This window comes from Oncorhynchus mykiss, chromosome 8 (genome assembly GCF_057628025.1).
Source record: "Oncorhynchus mykiss isolate SJ-2025 chromosome 8, ASM5762802v1, whole genome shotgun sequence".
NCBI lineage: Eukaryota > Metazoa > Chordata > Actinopteri > Salmoniformes > Salmonidae > Oncorhynchus > Oncorhynchus mykiss.
In genome coordinates, this window is record NC_143029.1 from 30,807,573 (window position 1) to 30,832,815 (window position 25,243).

The 25,243-nt window shown below is 46.0% G+C and overlaps 1 protein-coding gene across 1 annotated transcript in view; it reads right to left on the bottom strand.

Annotated features, from left to right (window-relative positions):
* Positions 1-25,208, bottom strand: part of LOC110529225 (protein PALS1) — a 31,272-nt gene extending 6,064 nt beyond the window's left edge. The window contains exons 1-12 of the mRNA XM_036985270.2: positions 24,154-25,208; positions 20,002-20,568; positions 18,196-18,407; positions 12,402-12,479; positions 4,667-4,795; positions 4,024-4,185; positions 3,677-3,754; positions 3,379-3,562; positions 1,923-1,991; positions 1,397-1,468; positions 726-893; positions 48-250 (exon numbers count right to left, since the gene is read on the bottom strand). Of these exons, the coding sequence (XP_036841165.2) occupies positions 48-250; positions 726-893; positions 1,397-1,468; positions 1,923-1,991; positions 3,379-3,562; positions 3,677-3,754; positions 4,024-4,185; positions 4,667-4,795; positions 12,402-12,479; positions 18,196-18,407; positions 20,002-20,413 (1,767 nt within the window). The 5' untranslated portion in view covers positions 20,414-20,568; positions 24,154-25,208. The remainder of the gene's footprint in view (positions 1-47; positions 251-725; positions 894-1,396; positions 1,469-1,922; positions 1,992-3,378; positions 3,563-3,676; positions 3,755-4,023; positions 4,186-4,666; positions 4,796-12,401; positions 12,480-18,195; positions 18,408-20,001; positions 20,569-24,153) is intronic.
* Positions 25,209-25,243: the final 35 nt, after the last annotated feature.

Consider the following 25,243-nt stretch of genomic DNA (forward strand, 5'->3'; position numbering starts at 1 on the left):
GTGCTTATGAAGTTCTATGCAGTGCTTAAAAATCAGTGTTTTCCTACCTTAGTGTGCAGGCACAGCAGACCGATCTTGCCTGAGTTGATGACCTGTCGAACCGAGTCACTGCTGGTGCCGTACAGGTTCCTTTCGTACTCCCCAGACTCAATGAACTTCCCCGCTGCCACATCCGCCTCAAAAGCCAGCTGGTTTACAAAGTGGTATTCCCTCCCGTTCTTCTCATGTATGCGTGGGTTTCTAGTTGTATCTGAGTGATAATTATTGTGAAATGAGAATTTTGTATTTTAAAATGTACAATACCAGTCAAAAGTTTGGACACAGCTACTCATTCCAGCGGGGCAAGACTTGAGATGGGTCTAGGCTACACAGTTATTGTGTGACGTTAAGTTAGTGTCTAGTCTATTATAATAAACAGTTTAACATAAAATAATACATGAGAAATTGGTAGAAGCTAAGCTGTATGTAGTGGTAACGTTTACCCTACCTGATTGAATTCCTGTGGTCATTCGTCAATGCTCCAAGCTATCAAACTCCATCAAACTTGATTTAAAATGCATTGAATAATCACAACACTATAGAAAATGGACACAATAAAAGATATTGAAAATCATACCTAACAGGCCACTAACTTAACATCACACAATAACTGTGTAGCCTAGACCCATCTCAAGTCTTGCCCCGCCCTCTATTCCCCAATCCCCTCCTCTCATTGGTCTACTTACGTGGTACGGCGCCGGCGAACCTGTCCGGCTCGATGGACAGCAGCCTTTGCCGCAGCTCGTCCTGCCCGCTGTTGGGTGGACCAATCAGGGCGATAGGTCGCTTGCGATTGGCCGGCTGGTGGTAGAGTGCCATCTCCTCATAGGTCAGGATTTCGTCGGCGTAGTAGTCTGGGCAGGACAGAGGTAGGTAGAGAGGTGGGGGTGTACTGGAGGTGAAATGTTGCCATAGAAATGTTACTCTATCAGATAGGTATATCTGTTCGACATGACATATTGCTATCTGAATATTCAGCCGAGGGTAAATGTTGCCGATAGAAATGTAATGGATAGAGCAGGCATGATTCCTGGGTACATGTCACACCAACACCAAGTCTGGCTCAGGAACCAGCAGGCTTATCAAGTCATAGAATGTACATAGGGACATTGACTGAGAGAGAGGCCAAATCCCAAATCAACTCCTATGCCTATGTAGTATGTCTATGACCTATGCCCCCTCTATTTTGTGAATATCCAAGAGGACTTGACAGGTATAAGCTCCACCTTGTCCTCTGATAGGCTAGGTGGAAGTTTCACCATATTGCTCATACCTATAAATCTCCACAAATGCATAGGGGTCTAGGGGTCGATTTAGGATTGGACCAAAAAGAGCTGGGAAAAAGAACTAGCCTTACCAACGTTCCTGTTGGGGTTGTACATGGTTTTCTTCCTCTGCTTCTTGTTCTTCATTGCACACCAAAGCTTCCCTGGAGAGAATTAGATGTGGAATGTTATCAAAGGCTGATTTGGAGCCTATCAAATCAAATCACTTACCTACAAGCCCTTAACTAACAATGCAGCTTATCAAATCATAATGACAGCGATCATATGCCCATGTTGAGTGAGTGTGTGTGTGTGCATGTGTGTGCGTGCCTGTGTGTGTGTGTGTGTGTGTGTGTGTGTGTGTGTGTGTGTGCGTGCGTGTGTGTGTGTGCATGTGTGTGCGTGCCTGTGTGTGTGTGTGTGTGAGTGTGTGTGCGTGCGTGCGTGCGTGTGTGTGTGCGTGTGAGTGTGCCTGTGTGTGTGCCTGTGTGTGTGTGTGTGTGTGTGTGTGTGTGTGTGTGTGTGTGTGTGTGTGTGTGTGTGTGTGTGTGTGTGTGTTAAGACGCTTGTGACGGTGGCTGGAGTGTGTAACTGTGCAGGGAGTATATAAACCCTTACCTGGGCTGTCAGGATTCCTGTCCACAATGTTTTTCTTCATAGCTTCTCTCTGCTGCTGGAAGCTCTTCCCTGGGAGAGGGAGAAGGGAGACAGAAACAAGTGTGTTTTAATGAAAGTGTTGATGAAGCCTAACTCTGCACTATGACTAACCCATAGACTGCCATAGTTTATAGTTCTTCAAGGAGGAGGTTGATAAGCCTCATATCAGGGACAAGCCCTTCCAGGGACTGGTTGTCTTCATCCCTGTCCCTGTAGACCTGCCACCAGCTGGGGTCAGGCTAGGTGTTGGGGTTAGGGTGGTTAAGGTTAGTGTTGGGGTTAGGGTGGTTAAGGTTAGTGTTGGGTTGGGGTTAGGGTTGGGGTTAGGGTTGGGATTAGGGTGGTTAAGGTTAGTTTTGTGGTTAAGGTTAGGGTTGGGGTTAGGGTGGTTAAGGTTAGTTTTGTGGTTAGGGTTAGGGTTGGGGTTAGGGTGGTAAGGGTGGTTAGGGTTGGGGTTAGGGTGGTTAAAGTTCGTTTTGTGGTTAGGGTTAGGGTTGGGGTTAGGGCGGTTAAGGTTTGTTTTGTGGTTAGGGTTAGGGTTGGGGTGGTAAGGGTGGTTAGGGTTGGGGTTAGGGTGGTTATTAAAGTTAGTTTTGTGGTTAGGGTTGGGGTTAGTTTTGTGGTTGGGGTTAGGGTTAGGGTTGGGGTTAGGGTTGGGGTTAGGGTGGTTAGGGTTCGTTTTGTGGTTGGGGTTAGGGTGGTTCTGGTTGGGGTTAGGGTGGTTAGGGTTGGGGTTAGGGTGATTAGGGTTGGGATTAGGGTGGTTAAGGTTAGTTTTGTGGTTAGGGTTAGGGTTGGGGTTAGGGTGGTTAAGGTTAGTTTTGTGGTTAGGGTTAGTTTTGTGGTTAGGGTTAGGGTGGTTAGGGTTGGGGTTAGGGTGGTTAGAGTTAGTTTTGTGGTTAGGGTTAGGGTTGGGGTTAGGGTGGTAAGGGTGGTTAGGGTTGGGGTTAGGGTGGTTAAAGTTTGTTTTGTGGTTAGGGTGGTTAGGGTTGGGGTTAGGGTGGTTAGGGTTAGTTTTGTGGTTGGGGTTAGGGTGGTTAGGGTTGGGGTTAGGGTGGTTAGGGTTAGTTTTGTGGTTGGGGTTAGGGTGGTTAGGGTTGGGGTTAGGGTGGTTAGGGTTAGTTTTGTGGTTAGGGTTAGGGTGGTTATGGTTGGGATTAGGGTGGTTAAGGTTAGTGTTGTGGTTGGGGTTAGGGTTAGGGTGGTTAAGGTTAGTTTTGTGGTTAGGGTTAGGGATAGGGTTGGGGTGGTAAGGGTGGTTAGTGTTGGGGTTAGGGTGGTTACAGTTAGTTTTGTGGTTAGGGTTAGGGTTAGGGTGGTTAGGGTTAGTTTTGTGGTTGGGGTTAGGGTTAGGGTGGTTAAGGTTAGTTTTGTGGTTAGGGTTAGGGATAGGGTTGGGGTGGTTAGGGTTGTGTACCTGGAACTAGCCCGGCTAGGGGCTGGTTGTCCTCATCCCCGTCCCTGTAGGCCTGCCACCAGCTGGGGTCATCCTGGCTGATGATGTGGAGGATGTCTCCCTTCTGAAAAGACAGGCCCAGCTCCCTGCACGGCACGTACGGGTCATCAGACGGGTCGTAGTTAAAGTAGGCCCTCACGTGCATCTGAAGACATGGGTGACACCATCATCTCTCCAAAGAATTTATGAACTGATTAGAATTGAATAATTGAACACACATTCTGTGCACACACATACACACTCTGAAGGAAAACCTTACCACAGTCTGCCTGTGTGAGGGTGTTTTGTTCTGAGAACTGGGGATAAGGAGGAAGGTCAGAGTGCCATGCATTTCCACCTGAGGAGAGAGGAGAACACAGTAACACACAGTGAGTAGAATCTACATGGAATCAGCTTGATTGAAATGAAGAAATAATCACACAATACAGTCTCGAGGGACCAGACCTCAACACATATTCTGGTTCAAGAATGATGAGAGCGGCGCTATATAAAATGTTATATCCATTAGATCTGACGGCATCAATGTACCACTGACACCAGTCAATTTAAATATGACAGATGTGATATCCAGTGTGAGCGTTCCTGACTTGTTAACCCGTTCCTCACCAGAAGGTCGTGGACCTCGTTGACGTTCTTCCCGCGGACAGGCACGCCGTTGATCTCCAGGATCTCATCTCCCTCAGCCAGGAGACCGCTCCGCTCGGCTGTCCCGCCCTTTACCACACGACTCACCACCACGCTGTCCATTTCGTTGCGAACCGTGGCGCCCTGGGCAAAAACCAGTCAGACATGCTTATCAGTGCAAACCACCTAGACGTACTTGACACAAAGACACAAAGATCCACCACAAAGACAAGTCTTCAAAGGGGACATACAATACAATACATGACATGCTTTATTGGTCTACAGAAATTGATATTGATATACAGTATACATATATATATTGCTGTCCGAGTACCCAACCTGACACAAAACACACATCACAGGCTGGGAGTAGCACAGGCAGCACACAAGCACCCCTGGAACAATCAATTGCCTTGATCAAGTGCACAACAGCAGCATGTACTGTAGTATATAGGATATTGAAGCCGGTAACCCTCCAGCTGCTGGCTCACTCCTTGCAGACTTCCTCCCAGTCAGTTCAGGGATTCAGCAACTGGTAACTGGTCATTTGTGAGGGATAGCAATTAGAATATCTTGGAGCATCAGAAGAGATGGGTGTGTGTGTGGGGGTGGGAGAGTGGCTCACCAGAGGAATGTCGCTGGCCTTCTCCAGCCGCACCAGTTTGACGGTCTCACCCAGGTACTGAATCAGTCTCTCTTCTGGGTCCGGCTCCAACTCCTGCTCCGCCACACTGTCATGGGCCTGCATCAGAGCCTGGGATGAACACAACACACACAGGCACATGGATGAGAAGGAGTGTGTGCCATGAGAACTGGGAAGTGTGTGTATGCGATTTTGTTTGAATTAGATTGTTGTAGTAATGACTAAGGTGAATTGGAGCTTCTTGATCTTGAGCCACTACTTGATACACAGTGTATCCACACGCATATCCTTTCATATTCACCAGTTATTGGAAAAGGTCAAGGGGGAAACCTAAACTCTGCTCCCATCCCATGCTTAAACATGCACCTGTTACCGAAAGCTCACCCTGTCTCTCTCTCTCTCTCTCCCTTCTTCCCTCCTTATCACAAGCCGTCAGCAGTCTCCACCTCTAAGCCAACAAGAATACAAAGATTACTCCCCCACTTCGTTTAAGGTGACAGGCGCTCCGTACTCCGCAATTAATAACCGTCGAGCCAAATTAGTGTCTCTATCCTGCAGCAGAGAGACTTGAGGAGCCAGAGAGGAGGGCTGGCTAAGCTTCCAGCGTACACACAATCCGTCTTAATCTGCCCTGCATTTAGGAGGCAGGATTCCCCTCCATCAATCATCAAAACACCTCGATCTCGGCATTCCACGGAAGGAAGGAAGACGGCAGGGAGAGGAGGAAGGAAAAAGGGGAAGAGGGAGAGAGGGAGGCAGTTTTGTTTTGTTCCTAGCGGTTAACTCTGTGAATTGTGATCTGTGCCCAGTGGGAGTTCCCTCCCTGTTTCATTCCATTTGCTTCAGTTTAAGAAATGTATTGCAACAGAGTCGGCAGAATGAATGCACCCCAGTCGGATGTTTACATACACTTAGGTTGAAGTCATTAAAACTCGTTTTTCAACCACTCCACATATTTCTTGTTAACAAACTATAGTTTTGGCAAGTCGGTTAGGACATTACTTTGTGCATGACACAAGACATTTTACAATAATTGTTTACAGACAGATTATTTCACTCATAATTCACTGCATCACAAATCCAGTGGGGCAGAAGTTTACATACACTAAGTTGACTGTGCCTTTAAACAGCTTGGAAAATTCCAGAAAATTATGTCATGGCTTTAGAAGCATCTGCTAGGCTAATGGACATAATTTGAGTCAATTGGAGGTGTATCTGTGGATTTATTTCAAGGCCTACCTTCAAACTCAGTGCCTCTTTGCTTGACATCATGGGAAAATCAAAAGAAATCAGCCAAGACCTCAGAAAATAAAATGTAGACCGCCACAAGTCTGGTTCATCCTTGGGAGCAATGTCCAAACGCCTGAAGGTAGCACGGTCATCTGTACGTACAACAGTACGCAGGGAAAATACCATGGGACCACGCAGCCATCATACCGCTCAGGAAGGAGACGCATTCTGTCTCCTAGATATGAATGTCTTTTGGTGCGAAAAGTGCAAATCAGTCCCAGAACAACAGCAAAGGACCTTGTGAAGATGCTGGAGGAAACAGGTACAAAAGTATCTATATCCACAGTAAAACGAGTCCTATATCGACATAACCTGAAAGGTCGCTCAGCAAGGAAGAAGTCACTGCTCTAAAACTGCCATAAAAAAGCCAGACTAAGGTTTGCAACTGCACATGGTGACAAAGATTTTACTTTTTGGAGAAATGTCCTCTGGTCTGATGAAACAAAAATATAACTATTTGGCCATAATGACCATCGTTATGTTTAGAGGAAAAATGCTTGCAAGCCGAGGAACACCATCCCAACCGTGAAGCACAGGAGTGGCAGCATCATGTTGTGGGGGTGCTTAGCTGAAGAAGGGACTGGTGCACTTCAAAAAATCGATGGCATCATGAGAAAGGAAAATGACGTGCATACATTGTAGCAACATCTCAAGACATCAGTCAGGAAGTTAAAGCTTGGTTGCAGATGGGTCTTCCAAATGGACAATGACTCCAAGCATACTTCCAAAGTTGTGGCAAAATGGCTTAAGGACAACAAAGTCAAGCTATTGGAGTGGCCATCAGAAAGCCCTGACCGCCTCCCGGGTGGCGCAGTGGTTAAGGGCGCTGTACTGCAGCGCCAGCTGTGCCATCAGAGTCCCTGGGTTCGCGCCCAGGCTCTGTCGTAACCGGCCGCGACCGGGAGGTCCGTGGGGCGACGCACAATTGGCCTAGCGTCGTCCGGGTTAGGGAGGGCTTGGTCGGTAGGGATGTCCTTGTCTCATCGCGCACCAGCGACTCCTGTGGCGGGCCGGGCGCAGTGCGCGCTAACCAAGGTTGCCAGGTGCACGGTGTAGCCTCCGACACATTGGTGCGGCTGGCTTCCGGGTTGGATGCACGCTGTGTTAAGAAGCAGTGCGGCTGGTTGGGTTGTGTATCGGAGGACGCATGACTTTCAACCTTCGTCTCTCCCGAGCCCGTACGGGAGTTGTAGCGATGAGACAAGATAGTAGCTACTACAACAATTGGATACCACGAAATTGGGGAGAAAAAGTGGTAAAAAAAGAAGAAGAAGAAAAAAAAAAGAAAGCCCTGACCTCAATGACATAGAACATTTGTGGGCAGAACTGAAAAAGCGTGTGCGAGCAAGGAGGCCTCCTGACAGTTACACCAGTTCTGTCAGGAGGAATGGGCCAAAATTCACCCAACTTATTGTGGGAAGCTTGTGGAAGGCTACCTGAAAGGTTTGACCCAAGTTAAACAATTTAAAGGCAATGCTACCAAATACTAATTGAGTGTATGTAAACTTCTGACCCACTGGGAATATGATGAAAGAAATAAAAGCTGAAATAAATCATTATCTCTACTATTATTCTGACATTTCACATTCTTAAAATAAAGTGGTGATCCTAACTGACCTAAGACAAGGAATTAATCCATGCTCTTGTTACTTCTAGGTTAGACTACTGCAATGCTTTACTTTCTGGCTACCCGGATAAAGCACTAAATAAACTTCAGTTAGTGCTAAATACGGCTGCTAGAATCCTGACTAGAACCAAGAAATTTGATAATATTACTCCAGTGCTAGCCTCCCTACACTGCCTTCCTGTCAAGGCAAGGGCTGATTTCAAGGTTTTAATGCTAACCTACAAAGCATTACATGGGCTTGCTCCTACCTATCTTTCTGATTTGGTCCTGCCGTACATACCTAGACGTAAGCTACGGTCACAAGACGCAGACCTCCTAATTGTCTCTGCCTGGCCGGTTCCCCTCTCTCCACTGGGATTCTCTGCCTCTAAACCTATTACAGGGGCTGAGTCACTGGCTTACTGGTGCTCTTTCATGCCGTCCCTAGGAGGGGTACGTCACTTGAGTGGGTTGAGTCACTGACGTGATCTTCCTGTCTGGGTTGGCGCCCCCCTTTGGGTTGTGCCGTGGCGGAGATCTTTGTGGGCTTTACTCTGCCTTGTCTCAGGATGGTAAGTTGGTTGTTGAAGATATCCCTCTAGTGGTGTGGGGGCTGTGCTTTGGCAAAGTGGGTGGGGTTATATCCTTCCTGTTTGGTCCTGTCCGGGGGTATCATCGGATGGGGCCACGGTGTCTCCTGACCCCTCCAATCTCAGCCTCCAGTATTTATGCTGCAGTAGTTTATGTGTCGGGGGGCTAGGGTCAGTTTGTTCTATCTGGAGTATTTCTCCTGTCTTATCTGATGTCCTGTGTGAATTTAAGTATGCTCTCTCTAATTCTCTCTTTCTCTCTCTCTCTCGGGAGACCTGAGCCCTATGACCATGCCTCAGGACTACCTGGCATGATGACTCCTTGCTGTCCCCAATCCACCTGGCTGTGCTGCAGCTCCAGTTTCAACTGTTCTGCCTGCGGCTATGGAACCCTGACCTGTTCACCGGACGTGCTACCTGTCCCAGACCTGCTGTTTTCCACTCTCTAGAGATAGCAGGAGCGGTAGAGATACTCATATTTATCGGCTATGAAAAGCCAACTCACATTTACTACTGAGGTGCTGACTTGCTGCACCCTCGACAACTACTGTGATTATTATTATTTGACCATGCTGGTCATTTATGAACATTTGAACATCTTGGCCATGTTCTGTTATAATCTCCACCCGGCACAGCCAGAAGAGGACTGGCCACCCCTCATAGCCTGGTTCCTCTCTAGGTTTCTTCCTAGGTTTTGGGCTTTCTAGGGAGTTTTTCCTAGCCACTGTGCTTCTACACCTGCATTGCTTGCTGTTTGGGGTTTTAGGCTGGGTTTCTGTACAGCACTTTGAGATATCAGCTGATATAAGAAGAGCTGTATAAATACATTTGATTTGATTTACTAGGATTAAATGTCAGGAATTGTGAAAAACGGAGTTTAATTGTATTTGGCTAAGGTGAATGTAAACTTCCGACTTCAACTGTATATACAGTATAAAACACAGGAAAATCCTTTTTGACCACACTGGGCCTTTAAAGTCTTTATGCAGTCAATTAGAGGGCTGCCACACCCTCGTTAAGGGAACAGTTTTCAACTGGAGCTTGTTAAGGCACCCACGTACGAGGTTCGGTTTTCGAATGGCGTGAGATTGTAAGCTTGACATCAAAAGATGAAGCAGGAGGAAGATGGCGGGGATTCTTTGTTTGAAACGGATGGCACGTTGAGCGAAGATGAGCGTGAGAAGGAATGGATTACAGTGGCGAACAAGAAGGGAAATAAGAGAAGTAAAGTAGTCGTGGAATCTAGTAAATCCAAGCCTCTGACTCTGTTGTTGTTGTTGGAGTGAGCGTTTTGGACCAATGGCGTTATCTGGGAGATCCGTTTGACGTCTCGATGAAAATCATAGATGCGTCAACTGGTCTCACAACCACAGTCCATGTGTATGGCGTCATGTGAGCGAGCAACTTGCTGATGTCAACGTTGTGAACAGAGTGCCCTATGATGGCGGTGGGGTTATGGTAGGGTAGGCATAAACTGCAGACAACGAACACAATTGCATTTTATCAGTGGCAATTTGAATGCACAAAAATACCGTGATGAGATCCTGAGGCCCATTTTTTAAAGGTATATGTGACCAACAGATGCATATCTGTATTCCCAGTAATGTAAACTCCATAGATGAAGGCCTAATTAATTTATTTCAGTTGACTGATTTCCTCATATGAACTGTAACTCAGTAACATCAATGAAATGATTGCATGTTGAGTTTATATTTCCGTTCAGTATAGATTCCGTGGTTGGTGCACGCCCGTGTTATTTTATCCTTTGAAGAAGAGTCTCAATCAGCATTCAGGATTAGACCCACTGGTTGTATAAATCATTAAGGACACCTGCTCTTTCCATGACATAGACTGACCAGGTGAATCCAGGCGAAAGCCAGGTGATCCCTTATTGGTGTCACTTCAATCAGTGTAGATGAAGGGGAGGAGACAGGTTAAAGAATGATTTTAAAGCCTTGAGACAATTAAGACATGGATTCTGTATGTGTGCCGTTCAGAGGGTGAATGGGCAAGACAAAATATTGAAATGTATTTGAACAGGGCATGGTAGTAGGTGTCAGGTGTACTGGTTCGTGTCAAGAACTGCAACGCTGCTGGGTTTTTCACGCTCAACAGTTTCCCGTCTGTATCAAGAATGGCCCACCACCCAAAGGACATCCAGCCAACTTGACACGACTGTGGGAAGCATTGGAGTCAACATGGGCCAGCATTCGATACCTTGTAGTGTCCATACCCCAGCGAATTGAGGCTGTTCTGAATGAAAAAGGAGGGGGGGGCCTTAATGTTTTGTACAATGTATTTTGGGTTAAGTGAGATACCATGTAAGAGCCAGGCTGTCCAACATGTCTCCTATCCGGAAGCGTGGAGGAGAGTGGAATAAGGGGTTAACGTTGAAGAAACCATGGTAGTTGGGTAAGAGTAAATGTTACTCGCCGACAGGATCCTGACATGTCGCATGTTAAAAAGGTGGACTTTGTATCATTTATTACAAGGAATCCTGTGGACGAATGTTCCGTCCTCACAGACCCCTGCGCCTGTATAGGGATGTGATTTGGACTATGTCTGAAGGGTGAGGAATGGGTTTTCGGATTTATTTTATTTTTGAATTGTATACGATGTTGGGGTTTTTCCATATCTCGCAATGGGGTGGCCTCCCGTACAGTAGGTGGCGGCATGCACCTTTAAAGTTTGTTTGCAGACCGCCATAATAGCAGAAAACAAGAAGAAAAAGAAGGTTCGGTTTGCTGCTAGCAGAACTTGGCTAGGCGAAGCAAAGGTCTTTTAAGGGAGTGTCTGAGACACATACGTTCGCTTAGCCTAGCCAAGTTCTGCTAGCAGCAAACCGAACCTTCTTTTTCTTCTTGTTGAAAAGCCAGAAAAAAGCGGCAATGTTACCGTTTGTCCCTCTTGATACGCTGCAGCAACAACAACTGCCACTTCCTCAAAATAGTCAGAATAAATCTAAGATAAATCAAGGCATTGGTAATACATCTGTACATTTTTGCAGAGGAGGGTTAGTCGTACAATTTAACATTTAACTAAGTTGTGTGGTTCAGTATTTCTCAAGCGAAAACATTTGCATGAAAACCTAGTTGTCTCTCGTTGAATGACAACAAACACTTTATTGAAGAATTCTGTCCATAGTTCCCACTGCCACTAGGGTTAGTACGGTTGACCAATCACCGACAAAGGGGCGTAGACTATGGCTACCGAGCTTTGACGTGCCCCAAGAAAACATTTAGTGTGCCCGAACAGACAAACAAACCCTGCCGAACACCAAAACGTCACAAAACGTAGTCATAATATATGCGCAAACTGTTTTGACTGGGAAGCATGCGACAGGCTTTAGAGAGCACATCTCAGCGGTGCCAACGCCAGGCTGGCACGTAGCCCTGGGGTCAATCATGTAAACGTCAGCGGTAAGCCATCTATATTGAGTGACCTCTCTGTACCTGTGTGGCACGCATATGGGGCATGCCATTGAGCTAGACACTGACCAGCAAAGAAGCTTGGGTCAAGTGTCAAAGGGCAACTCTTAGGCTGCTACATAGATCTAAGGATTTGTTGATGGCATGCTCGGCTATAAACCCAAAGAAGAGATTTCAGTGTCGGAGATGCATACACTGTAAGTATCATCCTAATTGTATGTATCATGTTAACCTTCCAAATTCCAAAACCCACGATGCCCTGTAATATCACCTACACAATGGCCTTGTCTCATTTGGGAAAAAGTCCGTTCTCCACCCTCTCTCCTCTGTCCTCTCTCATCCGTGACCTGAAAAGCGTGCCAATTCATTAGTAGGCAAATGGAAGTGTCCTCCCTAACTTTCATCGAGGACAGTCATGTGTACCTTTAGTCAAGACACAGAGTAAAGTTCAAGGCCCTTAACGGGCCAAGCCACTTCAAACCCATTAAGTGACTTTCCTTAGCCCCTCTGAGGCTGAAGTCAGGATTGGATACAGTCGGACACATGAGGATGACTCAGGGATTCGCATAGACGTACAGTGTATGGAATCTATGAACAAGGCATATTCACAGATATCTGAGTGGCAAATTGGACATTGTGATTTTATCCATAGTACGTCTCAGGTGGCCAGCTCAGGACCACTGACAGAGTGAGGGGGCCATGGACAACCCGCAAACCAAATAATGTTTTCTAGATGTTATCCGAGGTGATGTTCCCAAATTGAAGGTTACGGGTTAAGTTCTGGTGCATCTCAGGTCTCTTACCTGGAAGTGGGGGGTGGTGAGTAGGCTCCTGAGCTCTACACCTTCCTCCTGGTGACTGGATTGTAGGATGCATTGCACCTTGAAGAAGAGAGGGGGGAGAGTAGGGAGAGATCAGGAGGGAAGGAAGGGGGAGAGAGAACGGGGAGGGGGAAGAGGATGGAAAGGGCGAGAGAGGGGAGGGAATGACAGAAAGAGGGGGAGAGAGTCGGGGAGAGGAGGTGAAGGGATGGTAAGGAAGAGAGAGCGAGAGAAGGGGTCAGGCTGTAAGCTGTATAAGCACCACTAAGTAAGCAGCATTGGTAATCTGGAACCGTCATTTCGAAGTTCAAAGTGTGCATGAGTTAATAACTTCACCAGCCAGGAACCAGTAGGGACATGGCCATCTTGAATACTCCTTGAGAATCTACGTGTGATTTAACATCGCAGTTGAATCATACAACTTCCTGAACACACGTCATGGGTTGAAGAATCACCCCGTCCTCAACATAGCCAAGGCTTTAGTCATTACTCACAAACGACGTCTTAGTATATTATCGTTAAAACCACCGATGGTTCATCCTGCTACGCTTGTCATCGTGTAGTGTATGCGTTATGACTGAGGGCTCATGTTATCAGAGGTATTTTGTCCTCATATGAAGGCCATAACAGTAAATATGTTTGCCTCAAAATTGAGGGAGTCTCAGCCTGCAAATAATTTGCTCTTACGGGAAGGTCATGTCATACGCCATTCTGCTGTTAACTTAATTGATTGGATTCCTCCGCACGCATGCGCACGCACGCACACACACACACACACACACACACACACACACACACACACACACACACACACACACACACACACACACACACACACACACACACACACACACACACACACACACACACACACACACACACACACACACACACACAGAGTTGGCAGCTCTCCAATGAGTCACAGTGGGGTTTCACATTCCAGACAGGGAAGTCACACTACTGTAACAGTCTCCATTCCAAATGGCACCCTATCCCCTAGTATACTACTTTTGACTAGGGCCCCTGGGGCCCATAGGGCTCTGGTCAAAAGTTGTGCACTATATAGGAGATAGGTTGTCATTTGAGACGGAGACTTATTCTGCTCACTGGCTGTTGCGTTGGAAAATAAAGACACTGAATGAAGCTCTCAACATGTGAGGTCCAACAGAAGTACGAGAAGTTGTTTGTGCTGTCATCATGTTAGTGTTTCTATAGCATCTATAACAACTTCATAGCACCCACAACTATCAACATACACAAACTACTTCATCATAGAAAAAAACTGCACATTTCAAAATGAGAATCCCAATCCCCTCTTTCTCTCCACCCTTGTATCCTCCCTCCTCCCCCTCTTCTCCGTCTCCCTCAATCCGGGTCCCTGGCTCTAGCTTAGCTCATCCATTCAACTAATCAAAGGTGTCGGTATCGAGGTGACGCACTTTCCCCTCTCCCCCTCCTCTCCCAGCCTTCCTCTCCTCCTTCCACTAGCCCTCCCTCCCTCCACTCCTCCCTCCCTCAAGCCCTCCACTCCTCCCTCCCTCAAGCCCTCCACTCCTCCCTCCCTCAAGCCCTCCTCTCCTCCCTCCCTCAAGCCCTCCTCTCCTCCCTCCCTCCAGCCCTCCTCTCCTCCCTCCCTCCAGCCCTCCTCTCCTCGCTCCCTCCAGCCCTTGCCCCTCTAGCCTGTAAGCCGCTGGAGTTTCTTTTTCTGGCCACGGCAGTTCAGATCCCCAGCCACTTCCTGCCAGGCCCAGGGGCAGCAGGGAGATTACCTCGCCCCGAAGGCCAATCAGGAAGTCCCACGGCAACAGCCACTTAGTTTAGACACAGTTCACCGGCTCAAACTATTACCACCTTGCTAAGTATCTCCTGGCGCAAATGTATACATCTATTTACTGTACGCACAGAGATGGTGTGTGTGTGTGAGAGAGATCATCATCGCACTGATTGAGGCCCTCAATCGTAGCCTACGACCTCTTCCTTAATTTCACACAGTGCTCTCCAAACTAACCCTATCAGCCTAAAGCAGTTATCCTATTGCTTGTTTTACTTATTTCGCCTTTATTTATCCAGGTAGGCTAGTTGAGAACAAGTTCTCATTTACAACTGTGACCTGGACAAGAATAAAACAAAGCAGTTCGACACGTACAACAACACAGAGTTACACTTGGAGTAAACAAAACGGATGGCACTGCAAAACGGATGGCACTGTGATAAACTGCATCCAATTTGTTGAGTAGAGTGTTGGAGGCTATTTTCTAAATGACATCGCTGAAGTCGAGGATCGGTAGGATGGTCAGTTTTACGAGGGTATGTTTGGCAGCATGAGTGAAGATGCTTTGTTGCGAAATAGGAAGTTGATTCTAGATTTAATTTTGGATTGGAGATGCTTAATGTGAGTCTGGAAGGAGAGTTTACAGTCTAGCCAGACACCTAGGTGTTTGTAGTTGTCCACATATTCTAAGTCAGAACCGTCCGACTAGTGATGCTGGACGGGCGGGCTGGTGCGGGCAGCGATCGGTTGAAGAGCATGCATTTAGTTTTACTTGCATTTAAGAGCAGTTGTAGGCAACGGAAGGAGAGTTGTATGGCATTAAAGCTCGTCTGGAGGTTAGTTAACACAGTGTCCAAAGAAGGGCCAGAAGTATACAGAATGGTGTCGTCTGCGTAGAGGTGGATCAGAAAATCGGCAGCAGCAAGAGCGACATCATTGATGTATACAAAGAAGAGAGTCGGCCCGAGAATTGAACCCTGTGGCACCCCCATAGAGACATCCAGAGGTCCAGACAACAAGACCTCCGATTTGCCACACTGAATTCTATCAGAGAAGTACAGTGCCTTGGGAAAGTATTTGGTCCCCTTGAACTTTGCGACCTTTTGCCACATTTCAGGCTTCAAACATAAAGATATAAAACTGTATGTTTTTGTGAAGAATCAACAACAAGTGGGACACAATCATGAAGTGGAACGACATTTATTGGATATTTCAAACTTTTTTAACAATTCAAAAACTGAAAAATTGGGCGTGCAAAATTATTCAGCCCCCTTAAGTTAATACTTTGTAGCGCCACCTTTTGCTGCGATTACAGCTGTAAGTCGCTTGGGGTATGTCTCTATCAGTTTTGCACATCGAGAGACTGAAATTTTTTCCCATTCCTCCTTGCAAAACAGCTCGAGCTCAGTGAGGTTGGATGGAGAGCATTTGTGAACAGCAGTTTTCAGTTCTTTCCACAGATTCTCGATTGGATTCAGGTCTGGACTTTGACTTGGCCATTCTAACACCTGGATATGTTTATTTTTGAACCATTCCATTGTAGATTTTGCTTTATGTTTTGGATCATTGTCTTGTTGGAAGACAAATCTCCGTCCCAGTCTCAGGTCTTTTGCAGACTCCATCAGGTTTTCTTCCAGAATGGTCCTGTATTTGGCTCCATCCATCTTCCCATCAATTTTAACCATCTTCCCTGTCCCTGCTGAAGAAAAGCAGGCCCAAACCATGATGCTGCCACCACCATGTTTGACAGTGGGGATGGTGTGTTCAGCTGTGTTGCTTTTACGCCAAACATAACGTTTTGCATTGTTACCAAAAAGTTCAATTTTGGTTTCATCTGACCAGAGCACCTTCTTCCACATGTTTGGTGTGTCTCCCAGGTGGCTTGTGGCAAACTTTAAACGACACTTTTTATGGATATCTTTAAGAAATGGCTTTCTTCTTGCCACTCTTCCAGAAAGGCCAGATTTGTGCAATATACGACTGATTGTTGTCCTATGGACAGAGTCTCCCACCTCAGCTGTAGATCTCTGCAGTTCATCCAGAGTGATCATGGGCCTCTTGGCTGCATCTCTGATCAGTCTTCTCCTTGTATGAGCTGAAAGTTTAGAGGGACGGCCAGGTCTTGGTAGATTTGCAGTGGTCTGATACTCCTTCCATTTCAATATTATCGCTTGCACAGTGCTCCTTGGGATGTTTAAAGCTTGGGAAATCTTTTTAAACTTCTTCACAACAGTATCTCGGACCTGCCTGGTGTGTTCCTTGTTCTTCATGATGCTCTCTGCGCTTTTAATGGACCTCTGAGACTATCACAGTGCAGGTGCATTTATACGGAGACTTGATTACACACAGGTGGATTGTATTTATCATCATTAGTCATTTAGGTCAACATTGGATCATTCAGAGATCCTCACTGAACTTCTGGAGAGAGTTTGCTGCACTGAAAGTAAAGGGGCTGAATAATTTTGCACGCCCAATTTTTCAGTTTTTGATTTGTTAAAAAGGTTTGAAATATCCAATAAATGTCGTTCCACTTCATGATTGTGTCCCACTTGTTGTTGATTCTTCACAAAAAAATACAGTTTTATATCTTTATGTTTGAAGCCTGAAATGTGGCAAAAGGTCACAAAGTTCAAGGGGGCCGAATACTTTCGCAAGGCACTGTAGTTGGTGAACCAGGCGAGGCAGTCATTTGAGAAACCAAAGCTGTTGAGTCTGCCGATAAGAATGTGGTGATTGACAGAGTCGAAAGCCATGGCCAGGTCGATGAATACGGCTGCACAGTAATGACTCTTATCGATGGCGGTTATGATATCGTTTAGGACCTTGAGCGTGGCTGAGCGTGAGCGTGATTGTGACTGTTTGACAGCCAGCTTTCCTATAGAAATCAAGACCTGGGTCCAAATAGTATTTGTTTTCATTCAAACTCTTAAGTGTGTTAGCCTGCCGCGGAGTGCCAAATGGTAGAAGTTTGCTTTTGGGACTATTCCATTGATTCCAATGCGCCAAGCAAGCTCAATCAAGCGCAGCTAAATAATTTGGAAGAAAAGTTAATACTATTCGAACGCTGATCAATATTGACCCGCGTGTGTTAAATTCCATCATGTCCTATTAGTTCTTGACATCAATCCCGAGAACTTGTATATTGTGGGAGGATCCCATCAGATATATTACAGTGTAGCTAGATCAACTCCTTCTCTCAAGACTGCAGCATGGCTGACTATATGACAGACTGTGTGGCTCTATAAACCCAGTGAATGATTATTATTGTATGGAATGTGTGGTAAGGCCCAGTGCAGCCATACACCCGTCTTCAGATAGCTCAGGGTGCATGTCCACATCTGAGTTCATGTTGCACCTGTCATCTTGGCACAGTGAGTAGCACCATTCCCAGCAGGGAAATGTTGTGAGGTGTTCAATGGTGACGTCACGCAGGCAACAAACGACAAGCGAGAGGGGGAATTCAGGATTGTGGCTAAATAGAATAAAGCTATGGTCCAGAAGTCGCATGTTCGAGTTGCGTCAGGGGACAACTGTAGCGTTTAAGCGTTTAACTGTAGCGTTTAACCCTAACCTTAACCGGACTATCCTAACCTGCGACATTATCTTAACCTGCTGCGTTAGTTCTCATTACCTGCTACTTAAAGTCACTTCAGTCTGTAGCTCCACTCCGTCCAGCCAAAACCCTAATCCAGTTTCAACACACTAAGGTCAGTGCCAAGGATATTTTTGTCCCGGCCCCATTTACCCTCCTTTCTTTAGGTTTCTCTGTCACCATCCTCTCATCCTGATCTCATTTCCACATTCTTATCTCCATCTGTTCATCCCCAAAATCCTCTTCTCCCTTCTCCCAACACTTCTCTACCTTCTTCCTAACACCATCCCTTCTTTCTCCTCTTTTCTCCCCCCTTCCTCCTGACCGATACATTGGTGAAAAAAAGATCCATTCAATTTCTAGATCCATCAAGATCACGAGTCTGCTGTCGTTTCTTTTCTACTTCACTCTACCTCCTGATAAAGGCTGCGGGCCTTGGCGGTGAGGGGCAAGGGCGGGCTGCCACGCGGCTGCATCTGCTGGGCCACGGCGCTGTGGACGGCGAAGGCGCTCTGGAAGTCCTCCTTGTGCAGCAGGCCCAGCACCAGAGCCACGTCGGCCTGCGACTGGGCGTCCACCAGGCAGCTCTGCACCCGCCGCAGGGCCTCCAGCAGCTCCTCCAGCTCTGGGGAGGGGGAGGGGGAGAGACAAAGAGGTTGGTTAGGTTCAATTGCCTAATTACCAGGAACACTCGATCTCCATGCGAGCCCTTGCTTACTAGTGCCATAGAGAGAGACTTAAAACCGAGAGACTCAACATACATTTACTTCCTGTAACGCCCGTGACCCCAAAGATTCAGACCACCGTCAATGGGAAGTTTTTTTTCTGAAGGTAATGGCATGTCTCTGTTTCAAACCTCCCTGGCGCTAGTAGGCACTGGCTTGCATGGAGACAGTGTGGTTATGTGAAAACCTTGCTACTAATTGGATATTGTCATGCCAAAAGTCGGTTTAGGTGCCAAACCCTGCTTGGGTTGTGCAACCGTGGGATTCTGCACTTCCCAGACAGGATTTGGCATCTGCATCAAGTTTGGCATGAAGGTACCACCTACACATAGCACCTCTGAGGAGCACAGAGACACAGCACCAGGGGAAAGGGAGGGTAAAGCCTTTCTCACACAGCCCAATCTATTGTTGTGAACCAGAAGCTGGTCTGTTTGAGTGGGTATACCTGAGATAAGAAGAAGCAGGGAGGGTGTATAGTGTGTGCGTGTGTGTGTGTGTGTGTGTGTGTGTGTGTGTGTGTGTGTGTGTGTGTGTGTGTGTGTGTGTGTGTGTGTGTGTGTGTGTGTGTGGGCCATTTAGTAACTTGATGTAGTCATTGAGTGCTAGGAATATGGGACCAAATACTCAACTTTGTACTACTTTAATACACATATAAGTGAATGTGTCTGAATTACTTATGACACCTTCAAACGGGGGGCTAGATACCTAAAGTGCTGTCATTTCTAAACGGTAAAACAGATGTATGAAAATACTCTCAAATAAAAGTTCATTCTGTACTGTCACCTCATATTTAACTTTAAAAAAATCTCAAATCCAAAATGCTGGTGTGCAAAGCCAAATAAAACATTTTAGCTTCACTGTCCAAATAACTAAGTAGGGGAGTGTATGCCCATGTTGAGTGTGTGTGTGTTTTTTGAAAAGGCTATATTTTATTAATGGTCATTATATTATAGGCACTTGAGGCAGACTTGAGTTTTATGCTCATAAGAGTCTGCTAAAACTGGTCAGCAGCAATCGCCCGTCTCCTCTAAATCTAGCCAACTGACACAAAAGCTAATATATTTCAAATAACTCGTTTTCACGTCACAAATCATATTAAGATCACTTAATATGATTTACAACCACCCTCCAACCAAGCAGATAGTTTTCAGGCCTATGCAGGAATGAGAACTCTGACAAAAAACTTCCAAACCGAAGTGTTTTAAACTCCAAATGAATCCAGAGGTGAGGGGGAGTAAGTGACTTTAATGTGAGGGGGAGTGAGTGACTTTAATGTGACTAAATGGAGAGAGCCTCTGCATTGACATTCACTTCTGATCCCCCATTCTCCACCAATACCCCTCGCTCAGCCCCCCCCCCCCCCTAAAACACTGACTCTTTGTTTCACAGAAATGTCACAAAAGTTCCCAACTCTCCTATTCTTCTTCTCACAGAGCTACCCCTCGCCTCCACCTCCCCCACTTCCTCCCTTCAGTCCCACATGACCCTACTCACCCTCAACCGTGTCCCCGCCAAGCGGGGGGCTCCCATCCTTGGTCTCCTTGCCCGCCTTAGGCGCTTCGAACGTAGGGTTGTCGATACCCGTCTTGGCTGGGTTCTGGGCAAGCTTCTTGAGCCTGAGTGAGGCGTTGAGATCGATCTCATGCTTCGCTTTGTTGGCGTTCTCCTCCCTCTTCCTCCTCAGCTCTTCCTGGTACCGCTGGATCCTCTCCATCTGGGCGCTGCACCGGGAACCCTGCACAACGCTGCTCCCAGTCCCCACCACCTTGTCCCCAGGGGGGCAGTCCACAGCCCTCTCCCTCTGCTGCAGCTTGGCTTCACTCCCAAGACCCTCTGTGCCACTCACAGGCCCCATTGGGTCCTCTATTACATATCCGGGTCCTCCGTTCCTGTGGGAAGTGATCATCCCTGCTCCGGGAGTCTGGCCCTGGCCTATACCCGTGTGTGATGGTAGCTCAATGTCCACTATGAAGGCCTGAGGCTAGGACTCCTCACTGCAGCAGGGGCCATAGCACTTCAGTCGGGAACGGATCTTATCTGTCTTCAGTGGGGCAGCAGGTCCTGAAACAGATAATCAGGATAGAGCAGCAAGGTTACCACTGTTTTAGTCTTGTGAGCCATATGCGACAATAATAGCCAACCTGGTTGCTTCACCCTGACCTTTGTTAATCACCTACCTTACTACAAGAACCACCATTTTCTCCTTCCTCCTCCCAGGTTTCCAATCACAGGAAGAGCTAATCTAACTCCTAACATGGCAACCTCCCTGGCCTGCCCTTACTTTGCCTGCAGCAATCCCTTGAGTCCAGCAGGTTCATCCACCCTTGTCTGTCACTCTGTCCCCAGCAGGACTTGCCTGAGTATCTCTCCTTCTGAGTATCTATTCTTCGTTTAATACCCGCTTAGCACTTAACCCTTTGCTCTCTGGGTCCTTCAGGCTGATCTTATCCATCTACAGCCATAATAGGGATACAAAATGAGACAATAAGTGTAGGATATTGCACTCAACCAATACCGTTATACTACGGGTATACAACCAACCTGATCTGCTATTGCTGCTGTGGATTACAATCTATTTTAAGGATGTTACCCAGTATTAATCTGGATTAGCCAACTATATGATTGTATGACTATTAGATGTTCATTGGGAAATAGACAACTGAACTTCAAGTTCTTTTTACAGGGCAAAATGTGAGTCTTTTTTTTCTTCAGAAAGAGGTGAGAATGGATGAGGAGAAAGCGCTTTGTGTGTGAGGGACGGAAGTACAGTATTTCAGGATGCCAGGATGTGAGGACAAAGTTCTCACGAAGGTGAGGTTCTGTCTGGCTAAGAACAGTAGAATGGAGAAGCAGAAAGCTAGGGCCATTACTCAGGTAGTGTTTGGGGCACTTCACTATAAAAATCAGCCGGCTCTCTAAATGTCCACCCAATCAAGACCCAGTCAGACCTGATGCTGTGGGAAACGGGAGAAAACCTCATGAAAATGAAGCAAACAATGTAAATGTCTCGAACTAACATGACAAAAAGGAAACCCAGTGAAAGGGAATAACAGGAAATAACATGAGAACGTCATCAATGTAATAATGAAAGATTATCTTGGACATTTTCTCAGCATTTTCTTAGACTGAAACCTGGGAGGATCCTGTCAGAGATGCAGCCACCCACAACACATCCCACATGGTAAACCTCCCTATCCCCCTCACCAGCTAATCATGTCTGGCAGGTCTACTCTCATTTAGCCCCGTTTAGAGCGCGGTGAGGCTGACAAACAGTACAGACAGCCACAGTCAGCCACCAAGGCCATCTGTTCCTCTCCTGTGGGGTTGGTTAAGCCTTGGGAAAAGGGATCTGCTAGTTTACTATACTCCTCCAGGCTTCACCTCTGTCAGCAGCGTGAGACTGAGGAGAGATCTGGTTTACTACAGTCCTCCAGGCTTCATCTCTGTCAGCAGCGTGAGACTGAGGAGATATCTGGTTTACTACAGTCCTCCAGGCTTCACCTCTGTCAGCAGCGTGAGACTGAGGAGAGATCTGGTTTACTACAGTCCTCCAGGCTTCACCTCTGTCAGCAGCGTGAGACTGAGGAGAGATCTGGTTTACTACAGTCCTCCAGGCATCATCTCTGTCAGCAGCGTGAGACTGAGGAGATATCTGGTTTACTACACTCCTCCAGGCTTCACCTCTGTCAGCAGCGTGAGACTGAGGAGAGATCTGGTTTACTACAGTCCTCCAGGCTTCATCTCTGTCAGCAGCGTGAGACTGAGGAGAGATCTGGTTTACTACAGTCCTCCAGGCTTCATCTCTGTCAGCAGCGTGAGACTGAGGAGAGATCTGGTTTACTACAGTCCTCCAGGCTTCATCTCTGTCAGCAGCGTGAGACTGAGGAGAGATCTGGTTTACTACAGTCCTCCAGGCTTCATCTCTGTCAGCAGCGTGAGACTGAGGAGATATCTGAGAGCTGGCATTGGTTCTGATGAGATGACTGCATGTAAATTCAACTATGAATGTACACACACACACACTTTGTAACTGTATCCAAATTTAGACCTAAGTAGGATTATCTTCACTTGTATAATTTAGAAGTGTATAAAATCAATTCACTAACTGTAAGCTTTACAATAGACAGTAGGGCTCAAGGGTCATCTAGCTTTAACTACACTAGATCATAGCTAATTGATTCATTGAGGGGGACATTGATAAGAGGTGCCCCTCTGGGTAAACAGGTACAAATTGGTGGCTAATTAAATACTGTTCCTTACAGCTGGTGGCTAGACTACTTGTCAGAGTGACTGCTTGTGTACCAAAATGGCACCCTATTCCCTATATAGTGAACTACCTTTGACCAGCATTATGGACTCTCCTCAAAAGCAGTGCACAACTATCTATAGCCCTATTTATACCTGGTTTTAACATGGGTCCGTTGTCCTGATCTTGTCCACATTCTGATTGTGGCCAGATTACCAGAAATGTGTCTACACATGGTATTAAAATGTGTCTGTTATCCATCCACTGTGTCTGCATTGTGACCAGATTTCCTGGTCTCTTCCTTTATGCCAATTATTTCACAACTATTCTTTCTAAATAATATTTATTTATTTATTTATTGCAAGACATAATGGTGCTACCTGTCAGTGATTTAGCACTGTTTATACCTGTGTTTATACCTGTGTTCTAACATGTAGCCTTTGTCCTGATCTTGTCCACATTTTGATTGTGCCCACATTTTTGACAAGTGTAGAAGATTAAAAGATGCACTGTGATCAGATCTTAAAAGTGTACACAGACAAGATCAGGACGAAGGACACATGTTAACAGCAGGTATGAACAGGGTTTTTGTCCAGCTCTGTCTACACGTGTAAGATATCCAGACACAATGCGTGCCTGGCTTCCTCTGGAGGTGGGCAGGATGATCTGGTCATAATCAGATCACAATATGTGTTTTGATTGTCTAAACCGGTCCAAAAATGTGGGCTTCTGTTCACAGGAAGATGCCCTGGAATCTATTGTACAACTCTGTTTTAAATGTCTTTTAAATGTCAGGTGGACTCATACGTCAAAAGGGTTCCAAAATAGGAAAGGTTTTTACATTTGGTCTGGACAATGTAGATCTATCGAAATGTATAGAAGCAGGACAGGACAGCCATGTGCGCTTGCTTAAAAGTAAGTTATTGTTAGACCTACTTAGATTAGGCAGTTTAGAGGTTTGTTTCACTGCTGGCAACAGCAAAACCCATTACATGTCTAGTAGTGGGGCTAATACTGGGAGCAAGGAGTTATTGTTACATAATGGCACGACATAGGTGTTACATAGTAACACCGTTAATGTAACAATTATAGCCTACATTTGGAGTGCCGATCTGTCATGTACAGTTTAAATTGCGATAAACAGCCACTTAAATTGTGAAATACAGCAATATTTTATACAAGTTAAATGTATGCATTTGTAGGCTTGTTGTTTGTGATTTTCTTTCTTGAATAGTTGGAATACCGTTGGGTGGCCAACATTCCACATCATACAGTCATTGCGTTCTACACACACACTCAAGAGTGCGCTGATCCTGTTGGTGAAGTTGGTATTCAATGAATGTTTCTAGAGTAGTCAATCGATCGGACTCAAGTCTCACTACACAGAGAAGTCTACTCACCGCTTCCAAGTCTTTACAGAAGAAGTAATCCCGTAATCCCTTAACATGCGATGGTTCTGAAATGTCGTGTTCTATTGCGTACATAACATTTCCAAGATGCGTAGCTTTAACGTCTTTATTCTTCGGCCTGCTCTCTCATGATCGTACTTAGCGGGTCTGTGGCGAGTTGGGTCAGCTCACATCATTGTGGTGTAACTGCGCATGTTTGGGCATCTCCTAGGCAAATCCACAGCGCCACAGTTGACCATTTAAATGGTCATGCGCCAAAGTGTTCACCTGTCAACAGCCTGAAATACCTTGACATTCTATTCCCCAAACAATGCACTAGGTTACTTTCAGAACGACACATACATAACGGCTAAATATTACAATAAGAAGACTTTGGTCAGAATTAGTGGAGTTACGGAGAATAGACTGTGCACCTCACGATCACATATGATTAGTGGAATTATATTGTAATATCACGTGGCAGTGTGCATGAAGTCAATGAAAAAGGGGTCACACTTTAAATGAAGTAGCCGTCAATTTCTAAAGGCTTTACATAGGATATATAAAGGCTTCATAAACACTACATAACTGCATCACAAATCCTATTTAAGAGTATGTAATACTATAAATGGTTTATAAAGGGTGGCATAACCATTCCCACTTTAGGGTGAATTGCCAAATGCGACGTAATGCACTATGTACGCGTATACACCATTTATACATTATTTGTGAAGCATGTATGTAGTGTTTAAGAAGCGTCTACGTATACTATATAAAGCTTTTACAAGTTGTACTTCGTTTAAAGTGGGACCGAAAAAGGAAGCAATTGATGATTCTAGGTAGGGTCAGTCAACGGCACCTGCACTGTATCTGTCTGCCCAAACACAGCTTCAGAAGTATTTCCACTGTATTTTCTATGAGGGTAATCCGCTCTCATCTCTCAGTGACACGTGTATTTAATCAACCGTTCAATGGCCTAGGTTTCTTCATAGGCTACATCAGGATGCGGAACGTCCAGGGCCCCGTATTCATAAAGCGTCTCAGTGTACCAGTGTTGATCTAGGAATATAATCCGAATTGCAAAACGAATCCTGGATAAGCA